Source organism: Convolutriloba macropyga, chromosome 2 (assembly GCF_964194025.1).
Source record: "Convolutriloba macropyga chromosome 2, txConMacr16.3, whole genome shotgun sequence".
Taxonomy (NCBI): Eukaryota; Metazoa; Xenacoelomorpha; order Acoela; family Convolutidae; genus Convolutriloba; species Convolutriloba macropyga.
Genome location: NC_134469.1, coordinates 58733279 through 58752698, shown reverse-complemented (window position 1 = coordinate 58752698; position 19420 = coordinate 58733279). Strand labels below are relative to the sequence as shown.

Here is a 19420-nt window from a genome sequence, read left to right as displayed (position 1 = left end):
TTGTTTTTCAATGTACCGATAGCATAATAGGATGTTTAAAGACAAGTGAATTTGTTTCAAACGATTGGCATTACTAGACACTTATTCGTTTTTTTGGTATTTTCAATAATGACTGCACCTTACAGCCGGAAAATAAAACTTTGCGATTTCTGGCCACATTTTGAGGAAAGGCATCTCTCCATAGCCTTTCAAGTAGTGTTTAAAAAGCAGCAATAATACGTGAAGCGAAACAAAATTTAGTTTGCGAAATGATCTAGATTGCAATGCAACAGTATGAATAACCGTCATTTTTTGAAAGACGCCAACTGTTTCTGCATTTTCACCATAACAAATTATATCCAATTCAAAATCAAATATTTCCAATCAAGACACTATTTGGCGTTAGAGTGATCATGCAGAATTTGGAGTGTAACTCGGAAGTTTGCGTATTTATATATAAAAATGCATCAGTGTTTTCAAAATCGTTAGCTGTATATAAAACAGTTTTAATAAAAGACGGTATACAGCTAAAATGCCCATCTTTTTTTGGCTGCAAGATAATATATATTTAAAAAAACTTTAGATATGCGGTAATCTTTAATACAGAACATTTGTTTTCTGGGAATAGGTAGTTGAATTTAAAAAAGAAGAGGAGCAATTGACGCATCAACTGGTTCGATTTTTTAAAGTTACATATAAAACAAAAGAGTTCTCAACGATCGGAGGAAAAAATAGTAAAATGGGTTAAAATAAATGTGTACAAAATGCCGCAATTTCCCAAATTGTCTTTAGCCCAATTTTGATGAGGTTATTAAAGACATCAGTTTTCCAACAAAAGTGGATAAGATCAATAATGATAGTTAATCTAAATCTGTTCAGTTTCTGATGACTGTGCTGCTACTGATATTGCTCTCTAACTTTGCATTCTTATTTGAACAAACCAATGAAAAATTTCTAAAAAAGACGTAGATATTTTCTTATCTCAAAAATTAAAGAAATTTGGTCCGCTCTTTAAAGGAACAATGCTCTAACAAAAATCTATATTCTTTTGTAAAATAAGGCGCTTAACAATAGGCAATTGATAAGATAACGCTATCCATAACAGGCTCATAAGAAGGTCCTTTTTCGTTTTGCTCATTGATTGAGGAAACTAGAACAATAGCACACTCAAGGATGAAAATCATAGGTCAATTTGGGCAAACTGAAAAGTTTCCCAATGATTGTTGTTATTTTGTATCTCATTGTTTTTCTGTCGTCTTCTGAATTTCTGCTAGGCTCAACAGTGAGGGGACTCTGTCGCCCAGAAGATCGATCAAATAAAATAAACCAAAGGTTTTGAATTGGTGAAGCAAGCGTTACTTTGTTACTCTTCTATTTCCCCTCTTCCACTCTTGTATGCTGCTGCAAATTAGATTGCCTTGAAATAAGTTAATTCACAATGCGGCTCGTAATATCAATTCTAGTTATATGGATAACAAAGGTAAGAGAATTACTTGCACATCAATGGAAAAGACAAATTCAAGTCAATTTATAATAGTAATTAAAATAATAATAACACTATCCGTGGTTCGCTTCTCAAATGAACTAAACCAAAACGCTCACAGTATCCCAACTGGTCTTGCAATGACCAACTTCCAGGGTTCAGTCTCACTAAACTCTCAATCTTCTCTCTGCTTTTCACACTAGCTTTTATAGTTTAGTCCCACTAAACCAAATGCTTTCTCTCGCTTGTGCAAAAATCTCCAAAGTCTGCCTTTTGCCTCTCTCTCTCGCTCTCTCTCTCTCTCTCTCGCTCAATTTCTCTGTGTCACTTCAATTTATACTCAACCAACACGCTCTTATCTTAAGCAAACAAACCTCAATCTCTTAATTAAACATTGCAACTTACACTTGAAATCTGTCGCATTCTGTATGAGGGCTTTGATTGCTAAGCAAACAAACCAATATCAAATTATGCTCTGTCATTCAACTGCTACCAACCATTGTTCAACTTTCTCCTTATCTTAAGTACACGACCTTTGGACTCTTATGTAAACAAATCCACTCCACTTTATCTCATATTTGCACTTGACATGTCAATCAGTGTTTGCTTAGTAAACATTGAACGCTGCTCTGAAAAATTCTTATACCTCTATTTCCGCTACCAAATTAATCAGCTGCAATCAATTCCTGTCAAAAATCATGTGTTGAATAAATAACTAAACTCAACCCCTAAACCAAAGACCAATTGTAATTTCCAATTTTGAAACTATTTCATGCAATTCACCAGTTAAAAACCCGCCGAAAATTATATATTCCTAAAAGCCCAAAATTTCACCTCTAGGGTCATCCAAAGGTCACACTTCCAAAATGAGGGGTCACGCTGGTAAAACTAATTATCGTCATGGAAAATTCTTTCATAGTTGCACCTACCTACAAAATTTCATGGCGTAACTCCCACTAGAACACGAGCAATGACCGCGCACACTTTTCATCGACCTCCCGGATTACCCCAAATTTCCGAACTTAATAACTTGCAAAGTAGTGGTCAAAACGTCTTCGGATAAAATTTTATAGTAACTATAGGGTGCCACCAACCTGCCTGCCAAGTTTCATGACCAACGGATCAGCCGTTGCGAGTCGTTTGCAGTTTAAATTTTTTAACGAGTCGTGGGTGCCGAAACCCGAAAAATCCGAGTTCGTCAAAATTGACCGGGGTGGTTTTTTTTTGCCACTAACTGTCTCAGGTTATCATATTAAAACTATTTCAAATTCATTCGGCCGCTCAAAAAGACCAATTTCAGGTTTTCGGCACTCGGGTTGTCCCGAAGCACCAACTTCCGGTCGGACCCGGAAGTTTAAAATAGCACCAATAGAAAGCCCGTGAAAAGTTATACTAACCCTCCGAAAATCATAGGGCTACTACCAATACTCCACGAGCAATTCAAATTTTACGTTCCACAGCACCGGCGTGCGCTAGTTCCGTGCAGGTTGGTGTGGGGTCAAATCTGACATTAGAATCGGATTGCTCGTACCCAAATTAGTCTATCCCCCAATTTTCAGGTCAAACAGAATTCAACTTCAACTTTTTGTTGAAAAAATACTATTTCTGTTTAGGTGCTAACTAGATTCCTGTGATAATTACCAATATACCTATAAATCGCCATTTTATATCCTAAACCCTTCCCAAGATCATGCAAAAACAATAATTCATACGTGCAGGACATTACAACTGATTAATCGCCTTATTTCTGACTCAAACATTCATATTTCACAGTAAAATACCTAAAAGCCTTCAAATCACACTACTTCCGGTGTTTATAGCTGGAGGGTGGGTGGTCGGATTCGCCTGAAAATTATTCTCGCAATAGAGGACCACTAGGGGTAACTCCCCATCATTGACCAGTTATCAACCAATAACTCCTTCCCATCCCAGGGGGGGTCGGACAACTTTTTATCGTTAGGGGATTTGGAAAACTGATAAATTGCCCTTTTAATTACTTTAAGCCTACAAAACTCTAATAAATTCCTTCCACAACTTTCTAAACCATTTCCATGATTAGCCAATACATTATTGCACCAGTACATGCTGGTACGCCTGGTTTCTACCGTTATTTTATCCATAAACAATCGAAATTTATACCACAAATTATCAAAAACCGTCGAATAACACCATTTCGTGTGGCAAAAACTCAGATCAAAAATGTATATACGGCTGCGTATCCCTATTTTATATCAACAATCATAAGGGAAATATCCCCACAATATTTCAGATTCCAATGACGATTATAACTTAAAGAGTTGAGTGTACCAAGTTTGGAGTTGCCAATTATTTTGTAAATTTGAAATCACACTTTAGTTTGGTTCAAATTGAAATTCCAATTCTGTTCAAAGTATCTAGTTCACTTCAAATGTTCGCTCTCTACTTTTCTTCTAAACTTAAATCACTCATTTCGACTTTGGCCTGATGCAGAAATTCAACTTTGCTAAGTAAACGAAATAGATTGACAGCTCAATATGCTTTTGTTCATCAATTTGTTTGTTTAAGATATATCACTCAACTGCCCTCTCTGGCGCCTTCAAAACAATAACCCTTTACGAAAGAATGCTTATTTCAAACACCTAATTAACTTGTCTAAGTTGACCTAAATTATTTGGCTTACAATATCTGGTTATAACAATTTCTATTGAGTTTATGCTTATGCTTTCTACATTTTCAAACCTAAGTGTTGCCGAGCAAACTGTTTAATACAGAACCACTGCTTTTGGTCGCTCTCATCTCAATTTGTCTTCTGACCCAGCTCTGTCTTAAAAAAACTATTGTCTGATTTGCTGCAGTTCGATTTTTGTTGTTTTTTACATTTTTCGTGAATTGTTTCAACAATTTGTGAACAATTAACTGATTGTGGCGGATCTCGAATGATTTTTTTCTTTTTATATTGTCTTTCAATCTCTCAAGAAATTCAAAAAAACAAAAAAAAAATAGTTTGAAGGATATCCTCGAAAACGCTGCCAGTTGTTTGAAATGAGTCTGCGAGATAACCATTATATGAAGAGTATGATCAATCGAAAAATTGCTGCCAAAGCTTTTTTTGAAAAAATCAAATTTTTTTTCCTGCTTTAACTTGAGAAGCAACTGAATTTATACCATGTGTGTTAGTCAAAGATGCCCTAAAAATAAATCAAAAAGTGTCTGAACAAAAAAGTGGGGCTGGCATAAAGTTCTCCCATTTTCTTTCAAAGATTGTGGGAACAATAAGCCTGGCAAGTAATCAGCGTATTGTTTTCAGACGTAAGACTTTGACCTTCCATACGTTTAACAAAAAACATGAATTAATCAATCACCGCCCATGGCTATTTCTAGATCTCTGATGAAAATGGGTGGGAATCCCAGCTCCTCTCCACACTATTTTATTCTTTTGCGTCCATGCACAGACTTTGCTATTTCACCTAAGCATAAGCTAACCAGATTTACAAATTGTTTCCTAGCTGTATGATTACTGGCATGGGTTTGCTTCACGTCCGGAAATGTCTCCGAAGGATTTTGAGATGATATCCAGTGAGTTTGAGGCGTGCCTAGACCCGAACCAGGGGTCGCTGGGTCCTGTGGCTCTAATACTGCACACGGAATCGTACGGCGAGAACGTGATACCAGCAAAGTTCACCCCAAAACACTTCAAGTGGTTGTTGGACGCTGCAGGGTCAGTGGGCGTGGAAACAAAAAGCCTGACTGAATGGTTTGTTTTTATATTTAAAAGCTCAGCTCAGTTTGCAATGTCTAATTGTTTGAAACTTCTGACTAGATGCATAAAACTTTTTTGATTATTTCTATTTTTAGTTTCATAAAACAGAAATTAGTTTGGCCCGAGTCATTGTTGACGCTTCACTTAGGCTATAGATTTTCGATCCATTTTCTTCAATTAAGTATTTTCTCGTCATAATCCATTTTTTCGTCAATTCTGTCATTTTAATTCTCTGATTATGAGTTTTATTACAAACCTCTACGGTATAAAAATTTTGGGTAAATTCGCACACTTCTAGGAGCTGGCTTTACAATTTTTTAATCTTAAAACAGTGTTAAATTGGACTAAACTTACTTATCTTTATCCTTTTTATTGCTCCGTAAGTTGCAGCAATTTTCTTGAAAGTATTATTTATTTAGGATCCAGTAATGTTCTGCAAAGTTTAATGTGAATGAACGAGCTGTGATAATATTCATTTTTTCACCCAACTAAAAATGATATTGCTTTTGCGAAGCATTCAATCTTCAAATTGCATTTTTAATCAGCCTGCTGAAAATAGATGTTGGAAGGGAAACTCAAAACTCTTAGATTTATGTACAATTACAATAAGGTAAATTATAAAAGGCGGATTGAAATTTAAAATGCAATAAAAAACAGCATTACGACGCAGAGGTATACCCCAAAATTTCCGCCTTAGTAAAAATCGCGCGAAAAAATAGATATATGAAATGAACGAAATTAGGAGACAAGCTTTCCATCTTATTTTTCGCAAAAGGAGTTACGCCATTTTTGCGAAACTGAGATACTTTAAATTTGTAAATAGATTACAAGTCTTGTAGCACGTTTCTGCTCCCTTTAGGTATATATTTTTTGCAATAAATTTGTCTCTAATTCGCAGTTGAGCCTAAATAAATGCGCGCTTTTGAGCACGCAAAAGTAATTTAAAGCTTTATTAAATGAGCATGCAAATATGATTTGAAGCTTTTAAAGTGATTTAAAGATAGAATTAACGACGCGACAAAATATATTTGTTTAGAACTTTGGTTTATGTTGTTTTTTAATGGAAGTCATTTCATATGTGATATACACCCTTTTCCTTTCCACTACCAGTGTAGCTGATACACAACCAGGACCGAATCTTTAAAACTACTAGACACATATAAACCTGAAAATTGGCGCAAAAATATGTTGATTCAAAAACTTCTAGACCACTGTAAACCTCTAAATGGACGCAAAAATCGGTCAAGCAGTGGAGGGATTTTTCAGAAAAAATTAATGGAGATCAAAAACAGACGCAGAAATGCTGGATTCTGCTCAAAAAATGCTAGACACCTTTAAATCTGTAAATAGACGCAAAAATTTTGAACCAACTCAAACCAACAATTCATTTTTTGAAATCAAATGCAAATCAATCAATAAATCAAGTTTATCAAGAAAAAAAAACAGTATTGATTTTGCATTTCATTTTTTACCGAAATTTCCCTCTGTCCAATCTTATCCTGATATGGACAGAGGAGACGAGTTGATATTTTCGTACAGAACAAACCTTTGTTTCATAGACAGATAAATTTACCTAAATTCTTGGTTGTTTTGTTGAAATAGCCAATGCAACCATAGAACATAAAAAAGAAATAATTGAAAATGAGGGATTTTTCAGAAATTAATTTATTTGAAAAATTTTAGTAAAGTTATCTCGAATCAATAATACTTGACTAGATTAAAAACCAAACAATCCATGAAGAAATACTGAGGTGACGGTCAAGAATATCAGCTGATGCTATTTTTTATTTTTCCATCACTCTGAAAAGAAACAGGTTTTTTTCAGAATCTAACCTAAATGTCAAATTTTCTGAAAAATCCCCTATTAAGTTTTTGGGTGATGTCAATTCCATTTCCAGACCCACAGCCGACATCAAATAAAAACATTGTGATAAATATGAGCCCTATATGGTATTTTAATAACCTGTAAACCTATTTTAATCACTTAATTCCTATCAATTATTAGGTGATTAAATTAGGCTCAATTGTGGATCATAGATACATTCAGAGCAAAAATTAGCTACAATCAGTGTTAAATAGAGTTACCTTGCGTGCGAAAACGAGATACATAAATTGAGCAGATTCGTGATACTTGGCCGGCGAAAAACAGGATACACTGCTTGTATCTCAAATTCGCGATTAAAATTTGGACACTTTTGCCAACACGGGTTGCGCATTTCCCTTCAAACGTTCCTGTTTTTGCTAAATTATTTCTTTTTCGTAATATTCTTGCATTTTCGATGTATTAGCAAAGGAAAAATGAACAAGAGATACGCCGATTGGGAAAATTTGCCCGTGATGAAATGGGTATACCTCTGCGCGCAATGAGTTAAAATGCAAATCTATATTTCAATCAATTTCTCGATTTTAAAACAAAATTAAATACGGAATTTAACAGTTTTAAATTTTAAACTAATCGGCCATTTTATTGGAAAGTTCACTGTTTACTCTTTTTTGGATCAATTCAGTTTCAATCACAATAAAAATTTGCAAGAATGGGTTAACTTCATTATTCTATTTCAAGCGAACTCATAAATTGATTAATTTTCACCACAAAAGTTGCGATGATAAAAATCCTGAGTTTCAGATGTCCATATTATCAGTTACAATGGCTCCCAAAAGTTTAGAGAAATATTTGACAAACATGGGAAATGATGTTTTATCGGAAAAAAACGGCCACAAAGTTATGTCAAAGTTATCGATTTTTTTTGTAAAAAAGAATGGATAAATTTAAATACAAAACGGTATTACCGATGCCATGTCAGTAAAAGACAGTCTGATTTTGTCCTTTTGTTTGGTTTTTGCTCTGAAAAGAGTTACGTTGAAGTTAGAACAATATGAAACCTGTGCATAGGCTACACCAGACATTTTTTTTTCTCAAACTAAACGTTTTTGAAAATATTGAAAACAAGGGAATATTTTACAATTGATAGACAGGTATGATTTTTGAACCAGTTTACAAGTTTATCCAACAATTATCGATCCAAAGCTTGTAACTTATAAGTTCTAGTTCGAAAGCAACGCTGGTTATTTTTGAACAGTAGTTAGAGAAATTTTGATGCCATAATAAAAATGTTTTTGATTGAAAAACACAATTTGCCATGAATCTTCTGTTCATTAATAGTTAATAGAATAAATTTAATCATGACGCCGCAAAACGTGTATTTAGAATTGGTCGGCTGATTTGACCAAATTGTGGACAAATGTGACAATACCTCGTCACGTTTGTCCTCTGTTTGTGTCACTCTTTTACACGGTCTTTTTTGCATTCATTTAGACTACAGCGATTGTTTTGATTTTTAAATCCGCAGTTAGTAAAATGAAAGACTTTTGTCTAACTAAAAATAATTAAGTTTTCTTTGTTTTCCACTTTCCGCTAAGTTGGCACTTTTTTAGTAGTTTTTTGACGAGAGCACAAAATCGCAAATCGTGGACAATTGTGGCGCATCGTTCCAAACTTTCTCAAATTTGAACTAAATTCGCCTTACTGTCATTGTTTTCCACGGTTGGTTATAACTCTGAAAATGAAACATGGGCCGGGAAAAACCCTGACAAATTGAAGAAAGTTTGCTTGTTTTCCTCTACTTTTTGCAGCGTTTTGATAGGTGTTTATATTGTTTCTGGGTACCCATACAAGTAGTAAGTAAATACTGTTTCAAGAGAGGGGGGTGTTATCCTACGATACTTAAACATGGGATAATAGGGGGTTATCCTAGACGGAAAGGGATTAACTTTCATTCTTTACCAGATGTGACTATTTCCAAGGCGGCAAACTTGTTTTCGGTCAAACAGCCAACTTTGTTCTAAATTTCGTTCCGATAAGAGCTGCAAGTGAACAATTTATTGAAACGTATTTTAGCACTCATAAACACAAAATTTACACGGTTAGGAATTCAAAAGGCGCAATTTACGTAGTTAAGTACAATAAGTTTATTGTCTGCGTGCAACTTTAAATGCTGGTTCTTCTTCATAATCGCTACTACTACTACTTTCACTGCACTCATTAGCTTCATAATTAATGAATGGGTTAGGGGAGGAAGAGCTGGAGCTGGTGGTAGCATCGAAATCTACGATATCATCGCTATCAATATCGTCCTCGTTGATAATACTTGTCATTGCAAATCCCGGGTCAGGTGTTTCCCATTCTTCCGGGCTTTCACTTATTGTTGTATCAGGTACAACAAAACTATTATTATGGTCCCAGTTTGGACTCGAATCTAGGAGAAGGTGAGCATAATTTTCTACATTTTCGTAGTCCCACTCTACTTCATCGCTATCCCAAGAAAAATCTTCGACTCGGCAATGATCAATTTTATAGTGGCCGAATGGTAGTGTTTTAATTCCCTCGTTCAAAATGTGGCGTTTATTATCAAAAGCAGAGAGACATATTTTATTCGTTGAAACCGTTTGTAGAACATGCTTTTCCGAAACAATCCTTGTGTTTTCAGCGCGCAGTGTACTACCAGTCACAAGTGTATTATTGTAGTCTGCATGTCGAAGCAAATTTTGGGCTGCTCTTGTTATTCCTTTGGCGGACATTTTTCGGTTACCTATGAACAGAAAAAAGCAGTCAAATTATGACAATCATACAAGGTTAGTTGGTACTTTGTTAGTTTTTTCTTGAATCATTAAACGTAAAATACTCACTAGTGGAAGTAATGCTGTACAGCTTTGGCTTCAGGCATATAAACTCTTTTATATAATCCCCAGCAAATTCGTCTTTGAATTTTAAGACGACGCGCTTATTTTCTTCGCTGTAGAGTTCGTGATCTTCTGGGTAATTTGAGAAGTCGAATTGATCAAGAACATTGCTCTCCTTCAGTTCACGGTAGAGATCTTCACAATTGATCCGGTATAGCAAGCTATCAGTATCACTATAAAGTAATCGACAGTCAAATGAAGATCGCATTGTTCCATAGTGAAACTGATACATGTAGTATTTCGCTAGATCAAGTATTGTGGCCCCTACTATAGTTGGTGTATCCCAATAGATCTTTCTTGGGCGGGAGGAGAGAGCTGCCATGTTCTCGCCAAACACTTTGAATTTTTCAAACTCAAACTTGCTTACTATGGTTAGGGTTCGTCTTGCGTCTCTCGTAAGCTCGATTTTCATCCGTCGACGTTTCGATTCGCAGTTTTTCCCATAAACGGCGTTGTTCATTAGTTTATAGAAACTCTCCTCAAATTTATTCGAAGCCGCTTGTCTCTTCTCACTGTTCAGGGTTATATAGGGTGTTAACCAATTGTTTTGAGTAAACTGTAGCACACGATGCATTTTCCTCACGACTAATCCCAAGTTAACATACAGTTTCAACAGCTTGTAATGCAGCACATAATGGTCTTTGTCGAAGAAAGTCTGCAACAGTTTTGGAACTTTTGAGGGGGGTAAGTTATGACTCTCTCGCAAATTCACTTGGTAGTCACTGAGCCAGTCATCCTCAACAATATTTTTCGATGGTGCGAGGGGGAAGTCCTGATGGTAATCGTGTAGACTTGCTGGATAATGCAAGTCGACTTCCACGAAGTAACCGACAGGGTTATCATCAGGACAGTTTAGTATCTCAGCCAGTGTAATATCAGAGTTAAGCGTAAAATCTGACTGAGGGAGTTTTTCATTTTGCATGACGCCACCGTATAGGTTATTGGCGTCCACGCAGAAGCCAAATGTCGAGGGTTGTGAAGAGTCGTAATCTGGTAAATATTTATTATTTGCTGTAAAATTTCTCATCTCGTAGACTGAACATACTCCCCCACGTACTGCTCCTTCTATCATATCGAGGTGCTCGCGTTCTGTAAGCAATTCGACCTCCGCCTTGCATATTCTCAAGGATGCTTCCTTAGCCATATTTGGCAGTGTGTAAAAGTGCATGCAATCGAGTTTGTAGGTGGAGAAACTGAGCTCCCTGTGGAATTCACAAACGCATGCGAGAAGAGCGCAATCGGTTTTCAGGTATGCATCGTGGTAGTCTTGTAGAGTTTGGCAATTCAGAGTGTTCCACATGGTCTTGGCGTGGTTCAAGTTTTCTTGAGTTATTGTTACTGCGTTTCCTTCTAAAGTGTTACGCCATTCATTAAGAGGCGGTAAGGATTTTTCACTGAACTTTTCTCGACCGCTAACATATGAATAGGGGTAATATCCTTTTTGCTGCAGGAGCTTCAATTCTGTTGAGGATAGGTTAGGAAAGACAGAAGCAAGTATTCCAAAACGATCTCTTGGTAAAATGTCAACCAACTTTTCGAGAGACGAATTCATCATTTTGAATGAATCAATGAACCTCAGATTTTCATACTTTTTGATCACTTTTCCATCATCTAGGGTTATGGTCTCCACGAGTACTCCAAAATTCATGGAAATGTATTTTTCATCAGTAGATGGAATTACACTTACAGTGGTCGTTGGCTCACAAGATTGGAGGGCTAAACAAATGTGATGAAGGTCATAATTTTGTATATTATGACCCACCACAGGGGTAAAGTTGACGTTCCTTCGTGCTCGATTGCATTTTTCATGAGCCCAGCCAAGAAATTGTCCGCTGTAGTGTCAGTGATCCAGATCAATTGATGATTGTTCATCATTATCGTCAAAGGCTTCGTTACATATCCAACATTCGCTAGCTGCACTTTTCGGATACTGGCTACAGTCACCTCTGAAGAAAGGAAAAGCTCGTTTGCGCTTGTATATATCCTTGGCTAGTGTGTGTAACATGTTTACAAATTTAGTAATGCAATCTTCAGAGCTGTCCACGTGGAAGAAGATGGGTTTTGTTGAGTAGTGATCAATTACCGCAAGTGAAAACTCACAGGGCTCGTGTTTTTCAATAACTCTGGTGTATGAGTTGTTCCCGTGGGGCGTGCATCCTGCTACTGGATACAAGAAGGATTCGAAGTCAAAGTAAATGACTAATGGAACAAACCAGGTAGCGGCCAAGTTTTTGAATTTATATAAATTTTTTCCCGGAGCTGGTAATCGAACAACAGCCGGCGCATTTTCACAGCAGGTTTCCATATGTGCGGTAAGCTTTGCAAGGCCTTCTTCACACAACCAGAAACAATTCCGGCAAATATGGAACGCAAAGCGAAATTTGGTATTTCGGAGTTGACAGACTACCTTAACCAAGTTGGTAATCAACACATAATGGTAACAGTCTGCTTCGTATAAAAGCAAAAGATCCATTGTGAAGTTTGAGACAAACTTTGACACTCTGAGTGGAAATAAGTCTCTACCATCATAACCAAAAACGTTGATTCGAACTTCATTTAGATTTTCGAACTGATTGATGTCTTCTATCCCCATGGGCATATCGAAGTGTCCAGTTGGTTGATGAAGGTTGGCTTGCTTGTACGTTTCGGGTGAAGTTTTGTCTGTGTTGTAGTTCCTTCCTGGTCGATCTAAGCTAATATTGTTGTGCATATGATATGCAGCAATATAGCAGTAAAGGAAGCAATTTGCGTCCTCATGGTTACGAATTTTAATTAAACCGCGGCAATTTTGTAACTTTGATGGTAACGCAATGTAAGACGAGCCAGTTATAGGTCGGTAACGGGCAAAGTTCACAATTATTTTGATAACTTTCTCAAGCACCCAACCACTACCATTAGACGCAAATGTCGTAAGCACTATCATCATCTTCTCGACCATAGTCCAGAAGGTCTCACTGCTAAGTCCCTGACTATACACCGGTGTCATGAGCGAATTTGCATAAATTTCAATAAGCTCATCTTCCTGATCTTCGTTTTGACTCGGCTTTCGAAGTTGAAGATGAGCACTAAATTGAACTTTTTGTGATCCTTGTGAGAGTTTTTGTTCTATAAGCGAATCGATTTGTGGTTTATGCTGGAGCATGAACTGAATAAGGTCTGTGTTGGCTTGGGTTGGTGATGGCGGCAGATGGTAGCTCTGAAGGGTACCATTAAAGGCAGTTTCGGCCGGCGCTTGAGTTGGTTGGAATTGATCGCCAAAGACAGGTAAAGAATGCAAAGAACTCATATGCTGAGCAAATAATCTGGTGTCGTTAAAGCCCATATAGCAGGACCGACAACAATTTGTAAATTTTTGATGACAAGTCCTCATGTGTTGTTCCAGTTCAGAAAGTTTTCTACAAGTGAATGTACAAATACAACAGGTAAAGACTGGTAAACCTACTTCGTCGGGATGGTAGCGATGCTCATGGCGAGATTGATTTCCTCTGTTTGCAAAAGTTGCCGAACAATATTTGCAATTGAAAACCATAGTTGAAAAATTCAAGATTCAAAAGTTAACAGAGATAATGACAACTTTCTTAAACATGTAACTCAACTTCAAATGGCGAATTTATTTCTATTCCACACGAGGTTCATATAAGACCTGCGCAATTCAAACTTTCAAAATTTTCGAATTTGATTGGATAATAAGAGCGCGTCCCCGCTTTAGTCAACTACTATGAACATATCAAGTTGCGTTGAACGTAAAGTAGCGCTTGACTTTACGTTTCTCACTGAACAACACTGACATGATAAAACTTGTTTGGTATTTTCGAATTATTAGTACAATATATAAAAAGATTTTTTTAAAACCAGGGGTAGTTCTTTTTAGTTATTAGTTATATGTGATGTAAGAAAGCATATCAATTGCAATTTTTTGATTTGCTAACTTTTAGGTTTAGTCAAAGTAAACTTTTATGAATTTTCAATGATCTTTCAATCAAATATTTTAATCTTTTTTCTTCATTTTCATAGATAATATGCTCCAATGACATAAGGGTAGAGGAAACATTTGTGTTTGAATCCGTTAGATGTAATATTACACTCCAGTAGCCTACATAAAAAGAAAGTTTTGATTTGATTTCCATAGAATTTTTGAATAATATTGCGAAAACATCGCTTTTTTGTACACTTTGTTAAATTTTAAGTACAAGGGATGCTTTGGACGGTTATCATGCACAGTTTTATTACTGTCACGGTGTTTGAACAGCTAAAAAATCTACTAAAAACAAATGAAATGTTCAATTTTTTCCGCTTAATGTTGCAAAAAAGCGATTTTTGTATTTTTTTTTACTGTAGATGCCGATGGGTGCGTCTGACGATGTTGGTCATCATAACCAAAAATGCTCCCCGGGCACTAAAACGCAGGAACCGACAAGAAAAAAGCCCTCATCTTTATCAGGAAAAAAGTTAGATTTTCTGTCAATCATGATCAATCAATGTCATCACATGACAGCCAATGACAAGCCCCCTGTTGCAAGCATTTTTCGATGACAGCTGTTATGAGATGATTTTATCTCCAGCCCCCAAAAAATCGGTTTTTTAGAAAAAACCTGGTGTATCATTATTATTTCGGGTACTTCAATTGCTAATTAATGCCAGATGTTAATGAGACGTTAATGTCCAGATGTTTTGAAAATCGGTGAAGGAGCCGTTTTTCGACCCTGACCCTTATGACCAAAAGTGACAAGCATGTACCACTGATTACAAATCCGTTTAAAAAAATGGGATTTTTTTTTTCGTTAATTACTAATTAGACTAATTAGTTGCTAATTAGCTGTTAATTAATGGTTAATTATCTCATGAAGGATTGAGTTTATTTTGACGAGCGTTATGAGCTTTTTTGTAGTACAGTGTCTGATAGTGTCAATCCAATAGTTAGTTTCATCCCAACTATCTGTTGGAGCCGACTTTTTTGGGGTCAAAGGTCACCATGAAAAACAAAAAAAAAATTTTTTCCGTTTTTTTTCAACTTTTTTAGAAGAAATGTGGTCAATTTTTTTATTCATATCGGTAGCCCACAAAAAACAGTTGGTAATGGCGTTCAGGTTTTGAGTTTTCGTTCCGTCGAAAAAAAATTATTAAGCAAAAAAAACCGGAAAAATCTCAATTTAAAAAAAAATCCTTTCTTTTTTTCCTCCTTTTTGCTGAAAAAATGATGTTTTACTAGTTTAACTAACACCTGAAGGTATACCCAACAGGAGGGCTGATATTATATCAGCATATGAAGAACGATTTGTTAAATGAAGTTTTTGTTTGATAAGGACTTTATGCATTTTTTGAAGCTTTTGTTCAAACCTAATTTTACATTTCAATAGCTTTCTCAACAAATTTTCTCTCAACCAATCAGAAGCTTGTTTGCTTCCTGCTATATATTCGAACACGTTTGAACATGTCCATTTTGGAATTTGTCTCCCAACTTTGTCTCACTAAACAGTACTGTTTTTGTGAACATGTTTGAACATGTCCATTTTTGTAAAATTCTGATTCTAAAGTCTGCTAGCTATGTAAAAACATTAAAAGAAGAGTGTCAATTAGCGAGCTATTCACAAAAGATAGTAACACCACACACCAAAGTGCAAAGGAAAAACAATTCAATATTAAATAAGTTGTTAGAGGTCAAAAAAGTCCATTAGAGAGTCTTCTTGTTTTCGTTTTTTTGGTGCTGCGCACACTACTGGAGTTTCTGAGCAATTGGGTGTCTTGACATCGGCTGAATTTGTTTGGGGTTGTGGTGTCTGAAAGTTTGAACCAGATAAAATGTTGACATCAAACTGATTTGCAAAATTGTCAGAGATCTTGTTCTTCCTCTGGAAATCCTCAAAGAGTGACGGACTTGGGGTTGGAGTAAAAGTTGGGCTTGGATCCACAGCAGGAGTTGTTGGAACACTGACTGAAACACTCGGTGGCTGACTGTCCGGTGAGGATGGTGATGATTTGACACCCCACATATCACCCAAATTTTCATAGGCTTGATATGTACCGAGTTGATTCTCGAATAAGGGCACACAATCGCAGTCGTATCTGTACAAGATACGTCTCACTTCCTCCGGCAAAGTTTCTTCAGTCGAATGCATTTGTGGTATAGTTTTTGGTGGTAAGTGTCCCCCAGAAGTAATGATACTGGATTCAGCCGGCTCCGTTTTTTCCGGTAGGGCAGCAATAGCGTTAATAAATAGCTTCGGTATCAAACAATGCTGGTATGTGTACCACAAATCTTTTTTCTTTTCTGTTGTATCAGAACGACAAAATTTTCAAACACGGTTTGGTAAACAAGAGTTCTCTCAAAAGAGATAGCAGACTCCGAAAGAATTTTCACGGACATTGTTTTCAAGTTCAAGTTCGATTCAATAGTTAACTGTTAAGTAAGAGCAAAAGAAAGAAATGAACACAAGTACAAATTTCTTTCCCAACATGTGTTTCGCAAGGTTCGCCTTATCTAAGACCAAACAAATGATTGGAGCATAATCACACCTAGTTGCCTAATATATTGTATATAACATGTGGTTAGCCACACTGTTGTTCCTTTACAGAGGAATTTGGGGTCACATCTGTTTTGTATTGGTTTTATGTAAATTGTGTGTGGTCTCTGCACTATACTATCTAGGGTCACATCTGTTCCAAATCAACTTGTATGTAAAATATATGGGTGCCTACACTATTAATGGTTAACTATCTCCCACACAGAAGTGGGGGTTGTGGTAGTAAATTTATTGCTTTCTATACAAAACACATGTACTTGTTATCTTTGTTCTCAAGTAGGTTCTGGTGGTTTATAGAGGTATGGTTTTAATTAACTATTATCTAAAAATGAACACAAGTACAAAATTCTTTCCCAACATGTGTTTCGCAAGGTTCGTCTTTTCTAAGACCAAACAAATGATTGGAGCATGGACACACCTAGTTGCATAATATATTGTATATAGCATGTGGCTAGCCGCACTGTGGTTCCTTTACAGAGGAATTTGGGGTCACATCTGTTTTGTATTGGTTTTATGTAATTTGTGTGTGGTCTCTACACTATACTATCTAGGGTCACATCTGTTCTAAATCAACTTGTAATATATATGGGTCCCTACACTATTAATGTTTAACTCTCTCCCACACAGAAGTGTGGAGTTGTGTTGTTAAATTTATTGTTTTATATACAAAACACATGTACTTGTTGTCTTTGTTCGCAAGTAGGTTCTGGTAGTTTATAGAGGTATGGTTTTAATTAACTATTATCTAAGGTCACATACGTATAAAAGTCTAAAATGAACAGTCTCAAGTACGCCGTGGGGCGTACTTGAGAATGTATTTACCAATCACTTGGATTTAATTAAAAATATGACGACACTGGTTTGATCCCAACTTGCCGCGCCTCTTAACTTCGTAGTTATTTACATTAAGAGCAAGTGATAAAACAAGTTGCCTACCATGCCTTTTACTTCCTCAAAAGACACACAGTTTGGAGATTGCTATTTCGACATTTCCCAAACAGAAAAGCGTTTGGTCAGGGCAACTTTAAAAACGTACGAGAGAACCGGAACATATGTGTTTCTAAAGTTGTTCAAGAAAGCGGCCGAGGATTACGAGTTTGAACAGAGAATTTCTCTGACTCTAGAAGAGTTTGGAAATTTAGTCAAAAAAGCAGAAAAAATACGTGAAGCTGCTGCAACGCAAGTTTCAAAACCACCCCCAGCAAAGAAGCAGAAATTTGATCAGTGTAGTAGAGATGGTGGAAGCAATGTTTGAGCGATCTCCCAACTATTTCAAACAATTTCAAAAGCAGTTCAAGTTTTTAATTGCTGATGAAAAGCCAAACTTAACAGCTTCGAATAACTATGCTGTGTGTCCTCATTTTGAGTCTGAATTTTGTCAGTTACCAACTAACCATTTTCACGTTCTGATTGAGAGTGCAATCGATGTTGAGACCATGAAGCCAATCAAAATTTTTGCAGTTCCCTGTCTCTTCACTACCTTCAGACACTTATTTTCAACCCCAACGAGTCTGGAATTTAAAGGAGATACATTTTCCAAATTACAGCTTGCCGTTGACTTTAATAACAAATCTGGAGAGAAAATGGATACAGCAAATGTACGCAGGCGACTTCCACCCTTGGCAACAGCGGCAACCAAACTATCAAAATCTACAGCGGTCACTAGCGGAATCTCAAAAACATTGGCGAGATCTACATCAATTGTACCACAGAAAACAATTCACAATTTTGTATGTTCTACAATTTCTTCGAAAACTCAAACTGATCAATTTAGTAGTGAAACTTTAAAAAGAGTGGAATCAATTTGGGTGGTCCTCATTCTGGTGCTTTTTGTCAGATTATGGATATTTTTATGAGTGGTTTTTTTTGGAAAACTAAACATTGATTCTGATTTACTATTTGTTCGTCTTGTATATGAAGAAAAAATTCAGTTTTAAAAAAAAAAATTTATTTCACAATATTAGTTTTGTTAGAGCATCATGTGAAGAGCAAAGCGAATCAATTGAAAATTACTACAATTTACAATTTGTCTATCATCAAATATTAAATGAGCAATAAAAATACAAAAGAGTCCACACAATTCTGAGTTTTGACCTTGAATTGGTTGGTTTTCAAGTAATTGGTGAAACTGTACATTATTTTTTGCAAGTCGTTGATAAATATTCTTGTAAGAAGACAAGGATCGTCCAAGGGGATCAGCAAACAGAAGATGGTCGTTATTTTTACAAATGAGGAGCCAGTGCGTGCCAGGACTTTGAGATTTTGACGCATTTACTATTAAAAAAGTATTTGATTTCAATTTTGAAGGAAAATTGTCTGCTGCAAATACACCTCGAAATTTGTGCTTTAGTTTTTGACATCTCTGAATTAAACCATTAATATCATCTTCGTCCATCATCAGTTTGTTAGAATATGATTTTTTGACACTCGTCGCGCAGTATCAACAAAAATTGTACTAGCTTTTTCTCCAATAATAAAAATTTCAATGTTGGTCGGTAACGCTGCTGAAAACTTCAACTCGATAGATATGGAGCAGTTTGTTAGCTCCGGGTGTATAAAATCATGAGAAGCTTGTTGGGTGCTAGTCAGATCAAATACCATTATAAAATGGTTGGGATAGTCTGACAGACTTATTCCGTGTCCATTGTCAATATAGGCTAAATCCGATATTGTATTAAAATAAAGGCGTTTGTTATCAGTTGTAGATATTGGGCTATCAGCCACTGGTAACCCGTTGCGATAAATATATATCTGTTCCAAGTCAAATTTTTGAAAATGAAAAGGATTTTGCATGTTGTTGCCCAAAAAAGCTTCGTTCGTATTGAGACAAATTGCTAGTCTTCGGATTGGCTCTCGTGCAAAAATGTCCTCTTGCTTCCAACTATGCAGACCAGTTGAAGCCAAAAACGTCTTTGTCAAAGTTTCAAAGTAGGGATAGGCAGCAGGGCTAGTAAGCAA

The 19420-nt window shown here is 36.2% G+C and overlaps 2 protein-coding genes across 3 annotated transcripts in view; one reads left to right on the top strand and one right to left on the bottom strand.

Annotated features, from left to right (window-relative positions):
* LOC142334548 (uncharacterized) overlaps nucleotides 1-19420 on the top strand; it is a 128327-nt gene that overhangs the window by 13221 nt on the left and 95686 nt on the right. For both annotated transcript variants that reach the window (XM_075382669.1, XM_075382668.1), the window contains exon 4: nucleotides 4948-5195. In XM_075382669.1, the coding sequence (XP_075238784.1) occupies nucleotides 4948-5195 (248 nt within the window). The remainder of the gene's footprint in view (nucleotides 1-4947; nucleotides 5196-19420) is intronic.
* Nucleotides 9171-11085, bottom strand: LOC142335540 (uncharacterized). The gene is made up of 2 exons (XM_075384080.1): nucleotides 9888-11085; nucleotides 9171-9790 (listed from the first exon to the last, which is right to left on the bottom strand). Exons 1-2 carry the CDS (start codon nucleotides 11083-11085, stop codon nucleotides 9171-9173), a joined length of 1818 nt encoding a protein of 605 aa, XP_075240195.1.